The sequence below is a fragment of the Choloepus didactylus genome (assembly GCF_015220235.1).
Source record: "Choloepus didactylus isolate mChoDid1 chromosome 11 unlocalized genomic scaffold, mChoDid1.pri SUPER_11_unloc2, whole genome shotgun sequence".
NCBI lineage: Eukaryota > Metazoa > Chordata > Mammalia > Pilosa > Megalonychidae > Choloepus > Choloepus didactylus.
Window position 1 is genome coordinate 2,990,789 of NW_023637579.1, and position 20,496 is coordinate 3,011,284.

Genomic DNA, 20,496 nt, shown 5'->3' on the forward strand with positions numbered 1-20,496 from the left:
TTTAGGACCACTTTTTAAAAGTCTTTCTCTGGTATGTTCCAAACTGGTTATCCTATTGGATGGCTTCTAATGATTTGATCTTCTTTGCCTGGGCCATGACTTCCTGTTTCTTTGGATGCTTTATAATCTTTTGTGGAAACCTGGACACTTCGATATTTTTGTGTGTTATCACTGGAATTTGGACTCTGAGGCATCTATTCCTTATGCTTGCATCCAGCTAGTGTTATGACAGAGCTTTCCTTGAATGCCAGGAGCTGACAAAAAAAAAAATAAACAAAAGAAAGGAGAACATCTTTCCCAGTCCTTGAAGATTGACCTTTACCAAGTGCTCTCCTTCATGGTTGTCCGCACAATGGATTTAGAGACTAGCCTGAGGCTAATGCATAGGTGCCTCTCTCATCCTCTCTGTACCAGCCTCTTGTATTGAGCTTGATGTTGTGGCCCTAAAAACTCCCCATATTACACATATATGAATGTGTAATGTGGGAGGCTAGGAAACAGTTTCCTCACAGCCCCAGGCACTGCACTGTGTGTACTGCAGGCAGTGATGCCTGGCCCCACATGGACTTGACTGCACCCCCAAACTGTTCAGTAGGAGAGCTCAGTGAGCTGCCTTCTACAGCCAAGGTGAGATCTGGGATGGCAAGTCCCTCAGGCTACCCCCAGACAGATTGGGCCAGGCATACACATTCCCAATACGTGTATAGAGTTTAAACTTCTCCCTCCAAAACCAAGACCGAGATCCACACTGGGAGGACAGCCTGGCTCTGTGCTGACCTGGTGGGGGTGGGGTGCAATCAGGGTGCCACAGGAGCCCAAAGATTTTAAGTGGCCTTTCTCTCAATTCAGCACTCACCTTATTACTACAGTCCTTTAACTGTCTTCTGGAGCTTTGAGAAGATGTTTCTGCCAGCTTTTGCTGGTTGGTCAAAGTTTCTATGGGGAGATGGAGCCTGGAGCATCTCATCCCACCATCTTGATCATGGCAGGTTCTCTTTTGTTTTTTTAATTGTTGTTTTGGTTTTTATTATTTTTTTTTAATTCAGTTTTAGTGAGATATATTCACATACCATACAGTCATTCATGGTGTACACGCAAGTGTTCATAATACCATCATACAGTTATGCACTCATCACCCCAATCTATTTTTGAACATTTTCTTTACACCAGAAAAAATAAGAATAAGAATAAAAAATAAAAGTAAAAAAGAGCACACAAATCATCCCCCATCCTACCTTATTTTTCATTTAGCTTTTATCCCCATTTTCTGCTCATCCATCCATACACTGGATAAAGGGAGTGTGATCCACAAGATTTTCATAATCACACTGTCACCTCTTGTAAGCAACATTATTATACAGTTGTCTACAAGAGTTGAGTCTACTGGGTTGGAGTTTGATAGTTTCAAGTGTTTACCTCTAGGTACTCCAATACGTTAAAACATAAAACCGGTTATCTATATAGTGCATACTAATGTCCACCAGAGTAACCTCTTGACTTCATTTGAAATCTCTCTGCCAGTGAAACTCTGCTTAGTGATTTCACACCCCCCTTTTGGTCATGAAGATGTTCTCAATCCCATGATGCCAGGTCCAGATTCATCCCTGGGAATCATATCAGCACTGTCAGTGAGATTCACACCCCTGGGAGTCAGGTCCCACATAGGGGGAAGGGCAGTGAGTTCACCTGCCAGGTTGGCTTAGCTAGAGAGGGCACATCTGAACAACAAAGAGGCACTCAAGGGGAGAATTTTAGGCACAATTATAAGCAGGTTTAGCCTCTCCTTTGCAGTAATAAGCTTCATAAGTGCAAGCCCCAAGATAGAGAGCTCGGCATACCAAACTGCCCATCCTCAATATTTCTGAGAACATCAGCAACAATCCAGGTGAGGAAGCCCAAAACTTCCACATTTTCCCCCAGCTCCTCAGGAGGTCCCTCCATAAATATTTTTACTCTGCCCAAATTACTTTGGGATGTGTTGCTATTTCACACTAACCTATACAAACCTACCAGAGCTCACTCCCTATTCAAAGTTCCACATAATTATGGCACTTGAACAAACTGACTGCACAAGTTAAATTGTTTACAAAATATAGATCCTGTATGAAATAAATATCTCTTTCTTCAGTCTCACGTGGAAGTTGAAGTTTCAAAACACAGTCATTATTGACCTTTACCTTTTGGCCTGATATTCCCTAGTCCTAACAAGATCTGCTTCATTCGTATCTCTAATTTAAGTCTGGGCTCTTTTTCAGCTTCTTTTAGCAGTTGCTATATGCTCTAATACTGACATTCATATCTGCCAAGCTCTAGCTCTGAGTTTCAGGTGTCACACAGATACCCAACATCCCAGATACCTGTCAAGTTATACAGAAAGGGATCAGCATCTCAGAGTTTGGAGATGGCCATTAAAATTCAGAAATAGATGTGACTGCTGTAAGAATTTACAGTCTAGGGACCATTATAATAATCATTCTCCTGGTAAGCTGTGTTCTAAGATTCAATTCTGAGTTTACACATTCTAGTTAGTCCATATCAGTGGGGCATTACACTGTTTGCTTATTTTTTCTGGCATATTTCATTCAAAATGCTGACTACAGTATCCATTCACCTCATTGTGTGTCTCACAGCTTCACTCCTTCATGTAGTTGTTTAATATTCCATTATATACATACGCCACAGGTCACCATTCTGTTTCTCACTTTATGTACCCTGGGCCACTTCCACCCATTGCAAATCATGAATATTGCCTCCATAAACACCAGTGAGCAAGTGTGCATTCATGTGTCTGCCCTCAGATCCTCCAAGTATATACTCCATAATGAAATTACCTAAACTTTGTGTGTGTGTGTGTGTGTGTGTGTGTGTGTGTGTGTGTGTGTTTGCTTGGCTTTGTTTTCTCTCTCTTCTTTGGCATTCTAGACCACTAGCATTTCTTCTTTTTAACTGATCAGAATTTTTCAACATGTTTTACTCATTCTTGCCCTGCCTCTATGTCTCTTTCATGGGCCAGTTATCTGATTAGCTCTGACCCACAGTATCTTCCACAAACCAGACCTTCCTCTGGGGACAGGCACTGGGCACCACAACAAAGTCTCTGTATGGATAAAACAAGTTTGTTTACTCCCAGTGGTGATCTATTTTTGCCATCCAGCAATCCATTGGTTTGTTTTAGAGCACTGCTTTAACCATTGATTTGTTTCTATTTCTCAGCTGAAACAGGGATATGTTCCTATGCAGGGGGTGTAGCCCAGCTCCATTGGGCCTGGGATAAGTTCTGGAGAGGTTCTGAGAAGTTCTGCAATTCCTTTGCACTTTCCAGTCTGCCCAACAGATGGTGCTGTTTGGTGACTTAATCCTTCCCAGAAAGTGTTTATCTTCAGATCTGAGGCTGTATCTGACTAGGTGGGGCTGAATTATCTCTTAGAGCTCCTGCTGATTCTGGCTGAGTGGGGCTGAGTTGCATCCTGGAGCCCCCATCTGACTGGGCAGGCTGAAGCTGTGGGGTTCTTGTGTCCTCAGTTTTGTCAGGCAAAATATGACTCAAAGTGGGTCTATGTTCCCCAATCCACCTGTGGCAGAGTTCTCCCCCAGCTGTCACAGTTTTCAGCCATCCCCCAGGCAAGATTTGGGCCACTGGCTATTGTTTCCCTCAAGGGTGGGGAAGGGCTTCCAGACCCAGGTGTTCAGTCTTTGTCCACATTTTCTCACACTTTGTCTCTCACTGATATGGACCTTGAAATGACCAACTCTAACCCCCAGGTCTCCAAAGATTAGGGATCTGTCTCACTGCTGTGAGAGATTTTATACTCTGTGTTCTCAGTGGGGGGTGAGAGGAATCCCATCTGCTGGTTCTGTGTTCCTTTCTTGCTGGGTAAAACCAAGTCAGGATGAAGGAGAGGACTAGCTATTCCAGAACAGAGTTCTCCTACCTGATGTTTTTCTTCATCTTCAATTTGACATTTGTAGGGCCTTCTCCCATCCCTGTCCTCCTCCTGAGTCCTGAACAATTCAGAGTTATCCCCCATTTTTGCTGAATATCTGAGAAGTTTTCAGTAGCTGTTTACATCACCATGTTGATGCTATCACTTCCATATGTATGAAGTTTGAAATATTCTACCATGAGATTCTGGCAAACTAATTAGTTTGTGGTTGCTCATGTAGTGTTCACAAAGTACATCTGTTTAGATGCTTTTTGTAGAATGACCAAATAATATCTCACAATTTTAACTCAGTTAGTGAAATTTATTATCAACTATATAGATGATGTTTTTTAAACTACATTGAACAAAGTATTAATATCACAATTTTATCTTTTTACTAAAAACCTATATCTTCATCTTGAAACTTGTATGTTTTCAACTCTGGGGCAATAATGTCTGTCCTATGTTAAATTAAACATTTAATGAGCTATCACAGAGTAAAGAAAACCTGAAGTCATAGATATGGATGGAAAGAAACCTCAGTGTCACAAAACAATGCCTTTAATACATTGTTTGTATCTTCATCCTAAGTCTTCTAAAATAAATATTTTGTGACTCTGATTTAATTAAATCCACTGGTTTCACTATTTTCATTATTTCTGGAACATATTAGTGAACTATAGTTGATAAAAGCCCAAATTCTCTGTTCATTAATAGGAGTGAAGGCAGGCATTAAGGTCCAAATCCTCTAAATTTATATCAAATCTCACTTCCTTGCAACACACAGATTTGTGAGATTTGTAATCCTTTACTTCTGATCAAGAAAACTTTTCTTATCTTTGCTATCTTCAACATACAACACCATCTTTAACATCCAAAATAAATAAAATAAAATTATTTGTAACCTGACTTTTCCATCAGAGGAAAGACCAATTTAATTTAATATGTCTCTCACACACTATAGAGAAGCCTGGTGCTGACATTGTTTTTTGTGTGTTTGTTTTGTTCTGCTTTTGAATAATGTAAACATGAATGATCTTACATCCAGTTATATAATTACTGCTATTCAGTGTTATAAGCTATTGATATTGTGAAAAGTTCAAACCTGTCTTTTGATAAAGCAAGTTACTAGGTGCTTGAATTTCTTCTAAAGTTCATTTTATGGGTTTTATTTTAATACCATGATGATGTAGTCATTTTTGGCATATTTTATTCTTCCCATTTAATAATCAAATCAATACCTTTCAACCTAAAACAAATTATGCACATTATTTCATACCTATTTTGAAAAAAGAAAAGCCTTAATTAATTTACTAGAAAAGTTACATGCTGTAAATTACACTTTAAAAACAGTTTCAATAAAACATCACTCTCTTTTCTAAGAGAGAACATACCAGGAACAAAGAGTGAATTAATTCTCAGTCTAATAAAATTTGTCTTTATTTTTTTTATATTTGGTGTTCACCCTGTTCTTTTCCAGCTACTATTCCATGCACACACACACCCCTATAGAATTTTTGGCTGCAGCCTACACAGATTGGCATTTTGTCTATGTAGTGTGGTCTGTGTGTTCACAGGGCAAAAAGTAAAAAATCAGAAGTCTGTTCTTCTCGTCTATAGTATGTTCTTGATTTGATGAGGTGATTTGGATAATATTTGACTGAGACAAACAAAATTTCTTTATTATTAATAAGGAATAGTAATCATTAAAAACAGAGTTGTATGTTTAAATTGCAATTACTTTTATACATCTAATGTATTAAATGGTTATGAGTAAAATTATTTAACTATTTTCTCTCTTATAATGCTTGTATCTGTCATGCACTGGCAGTGATTTACAAACCACAAATCAGGTGCATTCGTTAAGTTATGAAAAATAATGTTTAGTATCTATTTTTCCCTTACTCCTTCTTAAAAGGACTTTTCAATGATAAATGGAATAAGGAAAATAATAGTTAATATCATACCCTTCTGGTCAATATATCTGAACTATAAACAGACATTTTTCCACCTTGGTAAAGGTAACACATAGAAATTTCTTCCTCTGCAATACAAAGCTTTAAGGTGAGATTTTATAAGTAAATATAAGATGGTTGTTTGGCAGAAAACTGAAAAAACCTTGAGGAATTCAATGACATTGAAGAAAAAAACCCATTACCTAGGTAAACAGTTGGCAACTATTTGATGATTTTTTTGAACCCTTGGAAAACAAATGGTAGAAATAAAAGAGTTTGTGGTAAAAAAAATCAGTTTATAACCATGCAAAGTTCTTTTCTGTCTCAAGACTTTATTGAAATAAGCATATATACATTTTGCATAATTACACATAGAAAGTGAGAAAGCCCTTATGAGATAAAACAAGGGAGCAGTAATTCAATTGGTGTGAAATTTAGTACTATGGGTTTGTCTAAATAAGTTGAATATAACTGCATGTCTTGCTACACTTATGAGTCACATATGGAGGGAGCACAGTTTTCCTGAGATCAGTTTTTTCAGTGCCTCCTTCACATCATTGTTCCTTAAAGTGTAGACGATAGGATTTAAGGAGGGAGTCACCATAGTGTAGAAAAGGGAGATAAACTTGCCCTGGTCCTGGGTATAACTCTCACTTGGCTGGAGACACATGTGGATAATGGTGTCATAAAAAATGATCACCATGATGGGAAGCAGGTGCTGCACACTTTATGCCTGGTCTCCACTGACTTGATCTCAGCACAGCTTGAGTTATGAAGTCATAGGAGATAAGAGTGAGTGCTGGGGAATTAGGAGCAACAGGACACCAAGGACAAAAAGCACCAATTCATTGCTGGTGATGTCCACTCAAGCTGATTTGAGGAGAGCTAGTACTTAACAAATAAAATGATCCAGCCTTTGGTTGCCACAGAGAGGAAACTGCAAGGTGAAGGTAGCATGGATGAAGGAATTGACCAAACCACTCAGCCAGGAAATGGATGCTAGCAGCTGACATAATGGTAGTTTCATGATGACTACACAGTGTAAGGTTTACAGACAGCAGCATAGCGATCCAAGGCCATCACAGCCAACAGGATACACCCTGTAGAGCCCAGGGCTAAATAAATACAGACTTGGATCACACAGTCTCCATAAGTAATGGTCTCCTCTGGTCCTTGCAGGTTCACTGAAGTCTGAGGGGCAAGGCTAGTGGTGAAGCAGGGGTCCAGGAAGGAGAGATTACCAAGGAAACTGTACATGGGGGTGTGAAGAGGAGGATCCACACACATGAGATGATGAGGATGATAAAGTTTCCCACAAGGGTCAGGGGATAGAAGAAAAGGACAAATACCAAGAGCACAGCCTCCAGCTGGGGGTGCCCTGAGAAGTCCAGAAGGATGAAACCTACCAGAAAACAGGTTTATGTCCTCCCATATCCACTGCCATCCCATGCACACCTAACTTCTGTGAGGCCTGCACTTCCCCTACTTGTCCTTTCATTTAGTCATCAGTCAGACATTTTCTTAGGCTTCTCCTCATGGAATGGATATTCCCCTCCAGTGCCCATCATGTGAAAAGCATCTCCTTCATTGTCAAGACTCGTTGCTGTCCACTTTTATGTACAAATCCCTCCTTGACTCTGATTAGCAGTCACACACCCCACTCCCCACCCAGGTGGGATTTACCTATTCTTATCTCATCCATTCTTTATTGTAAACCTACTTTCATCATAGAAACTGTTGGATGCCACTCACCTAAATTTTTACCTTTGTATATTTCTACTATGCCAAAAGCTTCATCTTAAAGTGAAAGGTCAAGTTTTACCAATTTTATTACAAGTAATTTGTATGAAGTCTGAGGCATAATAAATGATAAGTATTTGCTGAGTAAACTAATTCATGTTAGTTGCCCTATTTGCCACAGCCAGACACTTTCTTGGGTCTTTCTGACTACAAGATATCGGGGGAAAATGATGCTACCTTTGTTTTTGTGACACTCAATACTTGCTTATTAGTCAGATCAGCTGCTGTAGAAAGCCTTGGAACAGGCTGAAAATTCATAATCGTGCCCTATCTCAATTTAAATAATTCCAGTATGAAACTGATGCTTCTTCTGGTCTGGCTCATTTTCCAGATGTGCTTTTCCCTGTGTCTACCCTTCCCTTTGGGGAAAGTAGAAGACTGACGGTTTTAGATGTCTCAGTATCTGCTCAGGTGTTTTAAAGCCTGGTTGGGAGTTACCCACCTGAGCAGTGAAGGGTGACCATCCTCTGCAGTTCAGTTTCTAAATTTATGAGAATCCTCAACTTGTTGACACCTCTAAGCATCATTAAAATGCAATTACATATCTCTGAGGAAACTCAAAAATGAGAACACAGTGTTAACAGAGTCAGTAAAGAATGGCCCACTGGAAAACATTTCATTCTTTCTCAGTACATTCTAACCTAGTAATGCATTTTAGTGACATTGTACTTGCCTTATTCCTCCATTTGAGATGGCAGTGAGTTCAGAGTTCAAAAACTTGCAATGACATACAGTTTGAGTTATATACCTTTATTGTAATTATTCTAAGTAGATTTTTTAACCATATTTTTATTGTGGAATATAACATGTATATATAGAAGTGATAGCTTTCCAAGTACAGCTCAACAAGTAGGTAGAAAGAAAATTTCAAAGAATGTTATGAGTTACAGTTCCACAGTTTCAGTTATTTCCTTCTTGTGAAATATAACATAGATACAAAAAAGGTAATATCTACCAAAGTATGATTTAACAAGTAGCTATATAGGAAATTTCCAAAGTGACTATGAGTTACAGCACCACAGTTTCAGTTATTTCCTTATTGTGAAATGTAATATATTTATCTTTATATTTTGTTAAATAAAGTTGATTAAAAACATATTTACAAAGAGGTCATAATTTTCAAATTGCAACTTAACAAGTAGTTATAGAACAAATTTCAAAGGATGTTGTGAGTCACAGCTCCACCACTTTAATTCTTTCCTTCTAATAACTAGCAACTAAGAAAAAGAAAATTATGTCAAGATTCAGCATTCACAATTCTTTGTTAAATTCCATCTTGTCTGTTGCTACTGCTTCCTATAGTTTAATCACTTTCCTGAACTTCAGGGATGGTTGATACCACCTTGAACTGAGTGCTCCAGGATGATGTAGTATCTATTTATGTATCTATGTATCTATCATCTGTCCTCTGTGTATCCAGGTTTCTGTATCTATCTATCTATCTATCTATCTATCTATCTATCTATCTATCTATCTATCTATCCCTATGTCATTCCTGTAACAGAAGACTTAAATTCAAAATGTCAATCAACTATACTAATTAATTGCAAGACACTGCCTTGCACTTATGAATAGTAAGAAATTGCAACATCCTCATAATTGAGAGATGAAACCTGAAGTCCAAATAGGTTAGCTTTCTTGCCCAATATTTCACGTTACATTAATGACAAAACAAACCAATAGTGATGGAAAACTATAAGGTTACTACCTCCATAACTTTTATAAATCCCTTCAAGATCCGCATGCACTCAAGTAAAATGCTAAATCAAACTGATGTCTTGCTTACTACCAGGGCTATTTAAATGTGCTGGTATTTCCACATCTTCAGGAAGAACTTTATATAGCATTTTTTCATCTTTCTGTTTCTGTGTCAAACCTGCTCCCAACCCACTAGACCACTTAGCCTCAGAGCAATGTCTGTTGAAGACTCATATTTCTCATGGGAACAGAGCCTGAGGAAACTGTTTTAGTGGTAATAAGATTTGGGAGAGAGGGAGATCCTGAAGTGAACAGGATCCTTTTATGACTAGGTCATGTAAAAGCCATGGCTGATTTACATTTACTAGGTCTTCTGGGGTAATCTGTGCCCCCAGCATGCAATTAGCAGAGGAAGGGACTAAATTAGCAGATGATCCGTAGAGAATGGATATACATATTTCCTAATGTGATGCAGTTCTTTCTTGGTACAGGATCATTCTAGGACTTCCTACTTCATAAAGGAAGCCATCAGAAGTCTCAACATAAAAAGTAAGCAAACAGCTTATCTGTGTTGGCTCCTTCCTCCTTCCTTCCAGTAAAATCATCAGTAAACATGTCTAAATTTATTTTCTCTTTTGTGATCTTATCTGTCTCTCCCAAAACTTTAAATGTCAGATTACTCACAGCACCCTCCTTTCATCACTATTTAATTACTCCTTAAATGAACGTGTCTGCTAATCACTATATTAATTAGATTCCTTTAGAGAGGACCAGAGCCTCATATCCAAATTTGAACTAGATTTCTCCACTTGGAGATGCACTGCAAATGCACTTTGTTCAAATTAGAAACTTAGGCCCATCTTTGATGTAACTGTCAATAAGTTTATCTCTTTATCCCTCATATCTAGTCCCCCAAATTACAGATAATACCTAAATATCTCTCAAACCTGTCCACATCTACTTAGTTCCCCAATCTTCAATGGTAGTTGCAAGTTTTAAGCTGAAAGAAGGTATCTTATGTTCTAATGTAATTATCTCATTAAATAAAGGGTTACATGTGTCTGAAGTAAGTTTGGGAATTTGTACCAGTTATAAGAAATGTTAGGACCCAAACCCAAGACTGCTCTTCTGAGTCAGATGTTCTTTCCACTACCTCAACATTCATTAACATACTGAAATAATTCATATTTTTTTTTGTCTAAATTCTATCCCTCCTTCCATATCCAGGCCCTTACATTATCCCTTTAATCATTTAGCCTCACTTGAACTCTCTCCACCCAAAGACATTGCCTGCTTTTGATTTTTATATTGCCTTATATGAGATACACCAGAGTGGCTCACAGTATAATTGTGTGAGAATAAAAAGCATCCTAGAACAATTTTTAAAAAGAAATCATTCAATTGGTTTGACATGGGAAATGTTATAATTCATTGATTATAATCAATATAATTTAATTGATTCCTCTGATTATTACTTCTGCTTTAATCACAGCATCCATCCAAGAGAACTGGGGAAATCAGTTATCAACAACTCTGATGTCCAAATAATTTCCCAAAGTTTGGCCTGACACCAGATGTGGTTAATTCATTGATACTAAGGGAAAGATGTTACTCAGCTGCTGACCCCTGCCCAGTCAGTGACAGGAGGGGCAGGCTTGATGAATGAAGACATTAACCAAGGTCATATTTCTACAACATGATTCTACCTAACTACCCCCAGAACTTCCACTTCGCATTTTGTACTGTTCCAACTCCTTATCTGACTTACACAGCCCTGCATTATTTGACCAATTCAGACAGTTTTCTATCTTCTCATTTCTCTTCTAATTCTTTGTTTCAGCCATGCTACATTTTATTTTGTTCCTTTGGCATTTTCACACTTTTAAATTTATTTCTTTCATGAAAACAGGTGAATCTCTATCTATATATATCACTCTTAGAAAATCTTCTTCAGCTGGATTAGAATTTCACATCCTTCAGGTCTGTCTAGCACAATGTTTTTCTCTATTTCCAATAAGTCCTAAGTGATAAGTCATTTCTGACATCTTTACTCTTTATGTGAAATTATTAACACACTTGGACTTGCAAGACCTTCCAACAATATTCTTTCTCATCTCACTGAACTCTTTCTTTATTTTGATATGAGTTTAAGTGTGGCATTTTTGTATAGACTAAACAACACAGTACTTGTTATAATACAGCAAAGTAGAATGTAAACCACACAAAATTTCCCAAAATCAATATGCCAAATTTCATCTTCAGAAAAGGAATGCTACAGGAAATGACTACAGTGAAATTATGAAAAATAATTATCCAAGTTTTGTAGTAAATAATGAAAGCTGTCAAGTTTTTACCTGGAAAATAAAATTCAAAATGATGAAAAAATGTTTTATATATAAAATATAGTTTATAATAACAATAATAAATGTTATTAATTGCATGTATTAGCAAGACACAAAAAATTCTATAGCTGTGCTTTGTTTCAGGAAATAGAATACATTGTTAGGCAGTTCGAACTGGTTCATTGATCCAACCATGCATGCAACTCTACTATTAGAGGACCAGGCTTCATCCAGCTGCTTTGTCCACCATTTTTAATGTGTGGCTTTTGTTCTCAAGGTGTTTTTCCACCTCCATGCATCTCTTCCAAGTTCTATTGGATGTAATATAGGATGAAATAAAATGTCTTTCACTTCATGACAGTTTGCTAAATGTGCAGCCATCCTATTTACATCCAGCTCTGAATCCCTGGAAAGAATTAAGCTACATGTTTGCATCTAGAGCTAAGGGAAGGCTGCAAGAATGAGGGACTGTAATATTGCTAAATGAATGAAGGACAGGGTAAATGGCCTTACATATGCCTGTAATGTTTCATGGTCATCTTAATCTTGTAAAGGAATCTCATTTTTGCTACCTGAATAATACATTCTGAAGGAAAAACACTGAAGCATAGATTGACTAAACATTTCACTGTATGCTACTGCTGAGTCATAGCAAGTCAGGACTAGATGCATATATTCCATAGTATGTTATCAAATGTTAAAAATTGAGTAAGGAACTAACTAAAAGAAAATTGATAGGTTTACATGAGAGTATCATTTTAAGGAATTTTTTGATAATCATGTAAAATTTACACCCAGAATATTCCCTAGAACTTTCTTAAGAACCCCTTTAAACTCTTTATTCCTCAGAGTATAAATAAGAGGGTTCAGCATAGGGGTCACCACAGTGTAGAAGAGGGAAATAAACTTCCCCTGGTCCTTGGATCTACTCTTGGCCGGCTGCAGATACATGAAAATGATGGTTCCATAGAAGATGAGGACCACCATCAGGTGGGAAGAGCAGGTCCCAAATGCTTTCTGCCTCCCAGTAGTCGACTTGATCTGCAAAACGGCCTGGGCAATGTAGCCATAGGACACCAGGATGAATGAGACAGGCACTATGAGGAAGAGGATACTAGCCACAAAAAGCTCAGCCTCATTGAAAGTGGTGTCTATGCAAGACAACTTGATGAGCACAGGGACCTCACAGATGAAATGATCCACTTGGTGATGACCACAGAAGGGCAGCTGAAGGGTGAGGGTGGACTGCACCAGGGTGGTGGCAACCCCACTGAGCCATGCCATAGAGGCCAGAATCATGCAGAGATGGGGATGCATAAGGACAGTGTAATGAAGAGGACGGCAGACAGCAACATAGTGGTCATAGGACATCACTACCAGCAAAACACACTCCGTGGAACCCAGGGCATGAGAGACATAGAGTTGAACAGCACAGCCACCATATGTAATGGTCTTCATGGGCTCCCACAAGTTTACCAGGAGCTGGGGGATCACACTGCTGGTGAAGCACAGGTCGAGGAAGGAGAGATGAGAAAGGAAGAAATACATTGGCATGTGAAGTTTGGGTTCCAGTCGAGATACCAGTATGATGATGGTGTTACCCAAAATGGTTAGTAAATACAAGATTAAGATGACAACAAATAGAGCCTTCTGTAACCGAGGATGATCGGAAAACCCCAACAGGATGAAACCTGTCAGGCTGCTCTCATTTGTATTCCTCATCGTCCCCACTTGCAGTTCCAGCTGCTTTGTCCATCATTTTTAATGTGTGGCTTTTGTTCTCAAGGTGTTTTTGCAGAGTAGTTTCCAGAATACTGAGGCATAGCTGAGAAAGACAGCATATTACACAAGGTCAAGTGAGTGGCAATGTCACCCCTCATAGAAGTGTCCTCTATTAAATGAGTATGAGTTTGTGTCCTTAGATCAAGTAACTCACATCTATCCATTTTCCTAATGTGTGCATTCTACCCATTTCACCTCTTAGCTGTCTTCTAATGTTCTCCAAAGTAAAGGACAGGAGACATCTTACCAAACACCATTATTGTTATGGGAAACACTTTAGACCATCGCTTCTTTCCAATTCCACCAAATTCATGACTTCATGTTCAAACATATCTTTCTAGTTACAAAATACATGGAACTCAGATAATTCCAACTAAAGACAGAAAACTGAGTTTTTAAGTTTTCTTTTATGGAAAAATATTTCTCATCACCTAGAATTGTGGAAATTATTTCTAAGGTCATATGGTTGAAATAAATTAGATGTGGTTAACCTTAACTAAAAACCAACTCCTGAGAATTTATATGACTGGTCAAAGGTATCTATTTACTTACAGAGGTGACACTTGGATCCATTTCTTCTGACTCCATGGCCCAGTTGATTCTACAAATTATCTATCTTTCCTCTTCCTTCTGTCAGTGTCTGCTTATTGATTTGTGTTTGGTTTTTGCTTGTTTTCTTTATCAGGGACCAAGGAACCACGTGATTTGTAGGAGATGGAAGGTTATGTGTTATTTATATACCTGTATGCATTAAATTTTTTTTCCTGGAATTATTTTCATTCCAACCATCTTTCAATGGGTGAATAAAAAATGTGCTTCCTCATAAAGGAAGCAAGCAAGTGAAAAGATCTTTACTTGCAAATGCAGAAACCATATCTGATTTATGAAGTGACACTGCTCAGCAAGCAACTAATTATGGCTGCACTACAGATCAGCCAGTCATTTCATCAAAACTGCTGTTACCAATGAGCCTTCGTCCATCCCTCAGAAAAAAAATAGTCCTTTAATACTATACAGTCCAATATCCTTTGTTTTAAATGTTGGTTTGACTAAGTTGTATGTGTGTTTCTTTACAACAGTTGGTGACTTCACAGAATCCAAAAATAGGGTGCTCAGCACAGAGTAGTCTCTCAAAAATCCATTTAGCAGTGTACACAAGTTAAATCCATCATTTTACACCCGTTTGGTTTTCCAGAGAGAGTCTAAAACAGCTCAAGATGACTAGCACAGAGTTGAAATCATTGGCAAATGAATGAATGAAAAGATGCCTAAAAATATAGTAGGAAAAAAACTTCCTATTTCTCCAAAATGTAATTTTTGTTCATGATAATTAATATTTACTTATTTCCACTGAAGAATATTTAGCCCATTTAGTTCATGTTGCAATGAAATTTCAAAACAAATTTTAGGGGATTTCAGCAGACTATCTTCAATAAATTTTTTGGAAATAATAGTTATTTTGAATATCATTGAACAAAAATACCTATAATATCAGAGACTCTCTTTATGTAAATATATCTTCTGTGATAACTACAGTCCCAGATATAGCATTTCCTTGATGAATCCTATATTCTCTCCTCTGACCTTTGTAGGTCCCCATAACACCTCCATTTTATTAATTAAATTCCCTTGAATAATATAGTAATGAAGTAAGGACAGTCAGTTCTTTTCAACTCCAAGACATATGACCAGAGCTCTTTGTCTTACATGAACTTTAACTTTGTTAACTCCCCACTGTATCTATCCCATTGCTTCTGGATGGAAATGCCCTTAAGTATATCAGAAATGATGCAGGGACACTAAACAAGGAAACAGCAGCAGTAACTGCCAGGACCCCATACTTACTCTTAGGAAGTCATCAGGAAACGGCACACTATCATGTACTCTTCAAGGGTCCATAGTGACGTCTCAAGTGGAACTAGACAACGACCAAGCAATTCCTGCAATGGTTCTGGGGGACATACAGTGTTTCTGCTCAGTCTTGGTAAATGCTCACTGAGATGACTTAGTAAAATTTTCTGTATTTATAACCCAAATCCATTTACTTATGATTTCATCTTCACCTTCTGCAAAGAACTCTCTCAAATTTCTAATCACCCCATGAATTGAAAATGCCACAGTGGCATGTAATTCTACATTTATTAATAGTATTAATGTGATTAGTATCACTTATAAATGTAGTGACTTTTCATCAACTCCATCCCAATATTGTAATCCCAAAAATGGAAACACCCTGCTACATCCTCATTAACTTGTTCATTTTCCCCCACTGTTTCCCAGCAGGAAGCATCCAGCATTTTATTTACATTGCAAAAACAAATGTTTCCTTTAAAATTTTTCTTCTGATAAATTTTATGCAACATTAACTATTACTAGTCCTCTCTTTGCCACTGCAGATCAGACCCTGCACAATGCAAAGTTTGTGCCATTGACCAGGTTTTAAGTCTTCATGATAATATTGATTACATCCCAAGCAGAATTTCTGGTCTCTGTGTTTCCTAACTCATCACTGATAAAAATGAAATCAATAGCAAAATGTCAGTCGATATAAAAATTTCAGTCAGAGGTTGTTAAAATATATCATTTAAGAGAAACATGAATATCAAAATATAAGAATATTCACAGTTCTTTACTTGTTATTAAACAACATAAAATAAATTAATAAGTTAAAGAAGTTAGAAAAGTACTTCAAAATAAAACTTACAAGAGGCAATATAATTAAAATTAATTTTATCTTTAATTAAAAATAAACAAAGGCAATTGTGACTATTGCAGAAAAATCCCTGAGTAAGGAGACAGCAAAAAAAAAAAAATCCAATCTTACAACAAAGATAATAATCTTTGTTATTTATAATAAAGGGTGGTCTCTGCAAAAATAATAAAAATAAAGATAATAATCCAAAATTAACAAACAGGGTTTATTGGGAAATAATTAAGTAATATTTTATTTATTTTATTGGAGTTAACTTCATAAAGAGATTTCCACATAAGACAAGTAAATAAAACACTGTATTGTAAAAAATTTGCATTTTTGTCAATGTACTGTAAAATATCTGTACTGCAAAACATCATCATTAAAATTTTAAATTAAACTAAAAAATATTTTGTAGATTCATTCCCTAATTTTCCAAATGTATCTTGGAAATAATCAGTTTGTCTAATTAAGACCTGACAAATCATGCCAGTAATTGCCCCTTCCATCAAGGATACCTAAGAAGACTTTCTGAAGGGTTCCTCCACCCAGGTCTTCCCATTCACTGTGTAGTGTCTTTTTCCTTCTTTTAGTGCAACTATTTTTATTTTGTATCCCATACATACTAAGGCATGTGTCTTAAACCATGGCATAAACCAAACTTTTGGACTAGGCAGCTGAGAAGTCTTCCTAATGTGGACATTTTTGTACCTTTTCCTAGAACCAGTTCACAGCGACCCTGGAGCATCCTACAGGCTAGGGTTTCTAAGCTCTTGGAAATGCTGCTTTCTGTCCCCACAGTCACACATCCCATTTAAGGAATACTGATTATTCATTCCACATTCAGCAAAGGAGCTGCTCAAAATAAAGTTAGTGCTGTGTGTATCTTGTCCTGAAATATCTGCCTCAAATTATTTGCAAACTTATAGTTGCTTTCATGTCAAACAGTGTCCTGTCTGAGTGTATCATGAGCACTGATACAAGCCTCATCCTTGCTTGTGCTGGACCTGCCTCAGAACTCCTCACACCCACATGGTGCTCTTCTCTCAGGTGAAATTATGCAGAGTGTGCTCCTCCATGAGAGTCTGTCTCTAGCCCCACTTCCCCAGCTTATAACTGTTGACTGTCTCCATCAGAAATGCTACATGGATCAGTAAATGATGCAAACTCCTATATTGTGTGTTGTCCTGCAACACTGAAGAGTTTTCACTATGAAAGTAGTAGATCATCATTTTCCCCACCATGTGATGGCTGGTCATGGGCTGCAAGTACTGCTTAGTGCTAAACCTATTATTACTCTCCTTAAAATACTTTTTAGTATACAAATGTTGTTATGAATTGCCTATCCTTCTAGACTATTCATTTTTCCTTACCAAAACCAAACAGCAAAACATAAAATAAAGGTTGTTATTTTTTAAATCCCAAACACCACTTTTTACGCAAGCATAATAGAGATAACTCTAGGCCAGTAGCCCACACATCTTGTCACCTAATTAATTAAGTCTTTTAGAAACAGCAGAAGTGACACTGAAAACAATTTTTAAAATTGAGCCCAGATATCTTTCTCAATAGGATGGGGTGATTATGGGATGTAATTTGAGAAGAAACATGACAGTGATGTAGAGGAAGAATGATGAGCATTTTAATTATCTGTAGGAGTGATTACAGCTTGGAGTTAGTCAAGAAATTGAGGCTGCAATTACAAAAAGGGGCAGAGAATGTGGCAGGTTGAAATGTGTGCCATAAATTCAGCTCCTTCCTTTGAATTTATTCATGATCAATAGATAACATTGATTGAGCAGATTATATTTATCCTGGTTTCATTCCTTTTTTTATTAACAAGATTGCCTCCAGACTTTGGAAAGATGTTTCATGAGTGTCGATTACATAGAGAAAACTTAGGGTTAGAGGATATTTTTTTTCAATTTTGAATTAAATACATGTTCAAGTGTGTTCAATTTAAACCCATACTTTGATGACTTTTTACAAAGGTGATATTGGACATTAAAAAATAAAAATAAAAACAAACCCAGGATTTCTATTTTACAAGACAAAATGTTCTGAAATACTCTGAGACAACATGAAAGGACTAATTTGAAATCCACCCTCTGGATTCTCTTTAGTTGCATTAATTCCATAGTTGCTGCATGTGTAATAAAACCTTCAACCTAACCATCATGATTGGGCAAATGTTCACTCTTTTCTCCATACCTATTTCCAAGCAAGAAAGTGCATTCTGGCCTCTGGAATTACTTCTGTGTTCCTGGTGTCTCCAGCTGCCTGTGTTCTGAGAGAAAATGAATACATTCCCAGGTCAATGCCCCACTGGCACAGGAGTTACTGGAGAAAGGACAAACTGGGCAACAAATATAAAGTCCTGAAAAAGAGAAGCATTCAGGTTGTTGTAGAATCCTGTCCTTAATTTCCTGCACAAACTGGAAGTCAGTTCATCTGGAAAGATGACAATTCACCTTTCTCCATTCTCCATAAGAGTGTGGAAATATGTTAAAAATCATCTTCTAGGAGTTTGGTACATAGGTGAAGTGTGACCCTCAGTTATGAGAAAGTATCACAATGTGAACTGACTGGAAGCTCTCTCTCTGAAGGCTGAGTCTCTCTGTAACAGCTCCAAGAGACTGTTCTTGGTGCATGCAGTCTACAGTACAGTATGGATATGCCTATTCCAAACAGTGAGAAGAATCCAATGATTTCCAAATTAGATGTTGGCCTTGCTGGGTATGTGTGTGGGGAAAGTGAGCCCAGCACACTTATGCCTAAGAAATGGAACTCAATAGTGAGAAACCCCAGTGACTTACCTTCTCGAGAGGGATGGAACTTTTGCTTGGAAGAAACAAAATGGAAAACAAGGGTTTGTTGATGTGGCACCATCTCATCCTCAGAGAGAGAATTGTTACCTTTCCTCTATGGGAAATACGTGACTAATTAATATGCCCATAATAGAGCATCCTGAGACATGGCCATGGGGAAAAACAACTCATTTTTTAATTTTTAGGCAGTCTTTATTTCCACTTATCACTTAAGTATCCACGCAGTAAGATGTCCAGTAACTCACTTGACACATTCCCAGTCATTTGTGAATTAAATTAATTCTGATTATTCCATTATAACACCTGCATGAGAATGCAGAAAATTATATCATTCAATAGTTTATAAAAAAATACCTTCCTGCAGACATCTTTGGAGTAACTGGCCCACGATATAAAGGCAGCTACTGGCTGAATTTTAAGTTAACAACAAATGTTGGACATTCATGTACTGTGCACTGTTCTCTCTATTGCAAAATATCCCTTTTACATTTTTGAGCAGATAAATTAATAATTCTCTTCTTATTCCTCTTTTCTAATATTAAATTACCTCAATTGTAAAAATCAATTGTCATTTTATGGTTATTCAAAACAGGAGAGTCTCCATTCTCACATGGTTACCTAATTATCCAATTGTGCTTATCAACAATTTCCGAAATCTACATCATAAGGAAAAAGTTTTTTCTACTTTCCCATTTCTCATTTTACTTGGAGTTCAGAGACTTTTGTGCCTTCCTTAGTACAAGGGATAGCATTTTCTTTCCAACCATTGCCTGCTATATTGTGTGAATATATCCTTTGACTCTTCTAATAACATTCAAGAAAATTTACTCTTTAAGAGAATTTGGCCCCTCTAAAGGCTGTCAGCCTCTTTAAAACTCACCTATGCATTCTTACTTGTCTTATACATATATTAATATATTTTTCACTTGGCAAGTAGTAATATAAAACCTTTTCTTCTTCTTCAAGATGAGTCATCACTGTTTAGATAATGTTATTTGCAACAATATCAATTAATACCAAAAACCCAAATACATTTTTAATGCAACAATATCATAGTTAGACTGAGATATATATCTAATAATTTGAAATGAGAGAATTTTCCATTATTGTTGAATTCTCTTTTTCAAAAGATATGATCATGTAGTGAAATCTAACAAGAAATTTAGCTGCACCATTAGCATGTAACTCCACAAAGGCATGGGTACCATTTTGTTCACATATATGCCCTCAGTTCAATAAAAAGTGGACCCATTTTTTAAAGAAGGAGATAAGACAAGCACAAATTCCCTGATGCATTAAAAATTGTGTGCACTTGGTAGTGTGTGAGAGGACAGAGGGTGTACTTGATTACTTAGTTAATTAAATATCCCCACCTAGTAGGAAGGCCATTTCAGCAGTCCACATTTCAAGTGGTTGAAACCGAAGTTAGAAGGAAGTGGGTATGGGATATAGTAGAGACACAAATAAAAGGTGAAA

The 20,496-nt window shown here is 37.2% G+C and overlaps 2 protein-coding genes and 1 pseudogene across 6 annotated transcripts in view; 1 reads left to right on the forward strand and 2 right to left on the reverse strand.

Moving 5' to 3' along the window:
* Window positions 1-20,496, forward strand: part of LOC119524586 (zinc finger protein 596-like) — a 1,058,357-nt gene that overhangs the window by 776,820 nt on the left and 261,041 nt on the right. The window lies entirely within an intron of this gene.
* On the reverse strand, window positions 6,375-7,281 carry LOC119524522 (annotated as a pseudogene).
* Window positions 12,496-13,443, reverse strand: LOC119524524 (olfactory receptor 2G2-like). Its single transcript, XM_037823209.1, has one exon. It carries the CDS (start codon window positions 13,438-13,440, stop codon window positions 12,496-12,498), a length of 945 nt encoding a protein of 314 aa, XP_037679137.1. The 5' UTR covers window positions 13,441-13,443.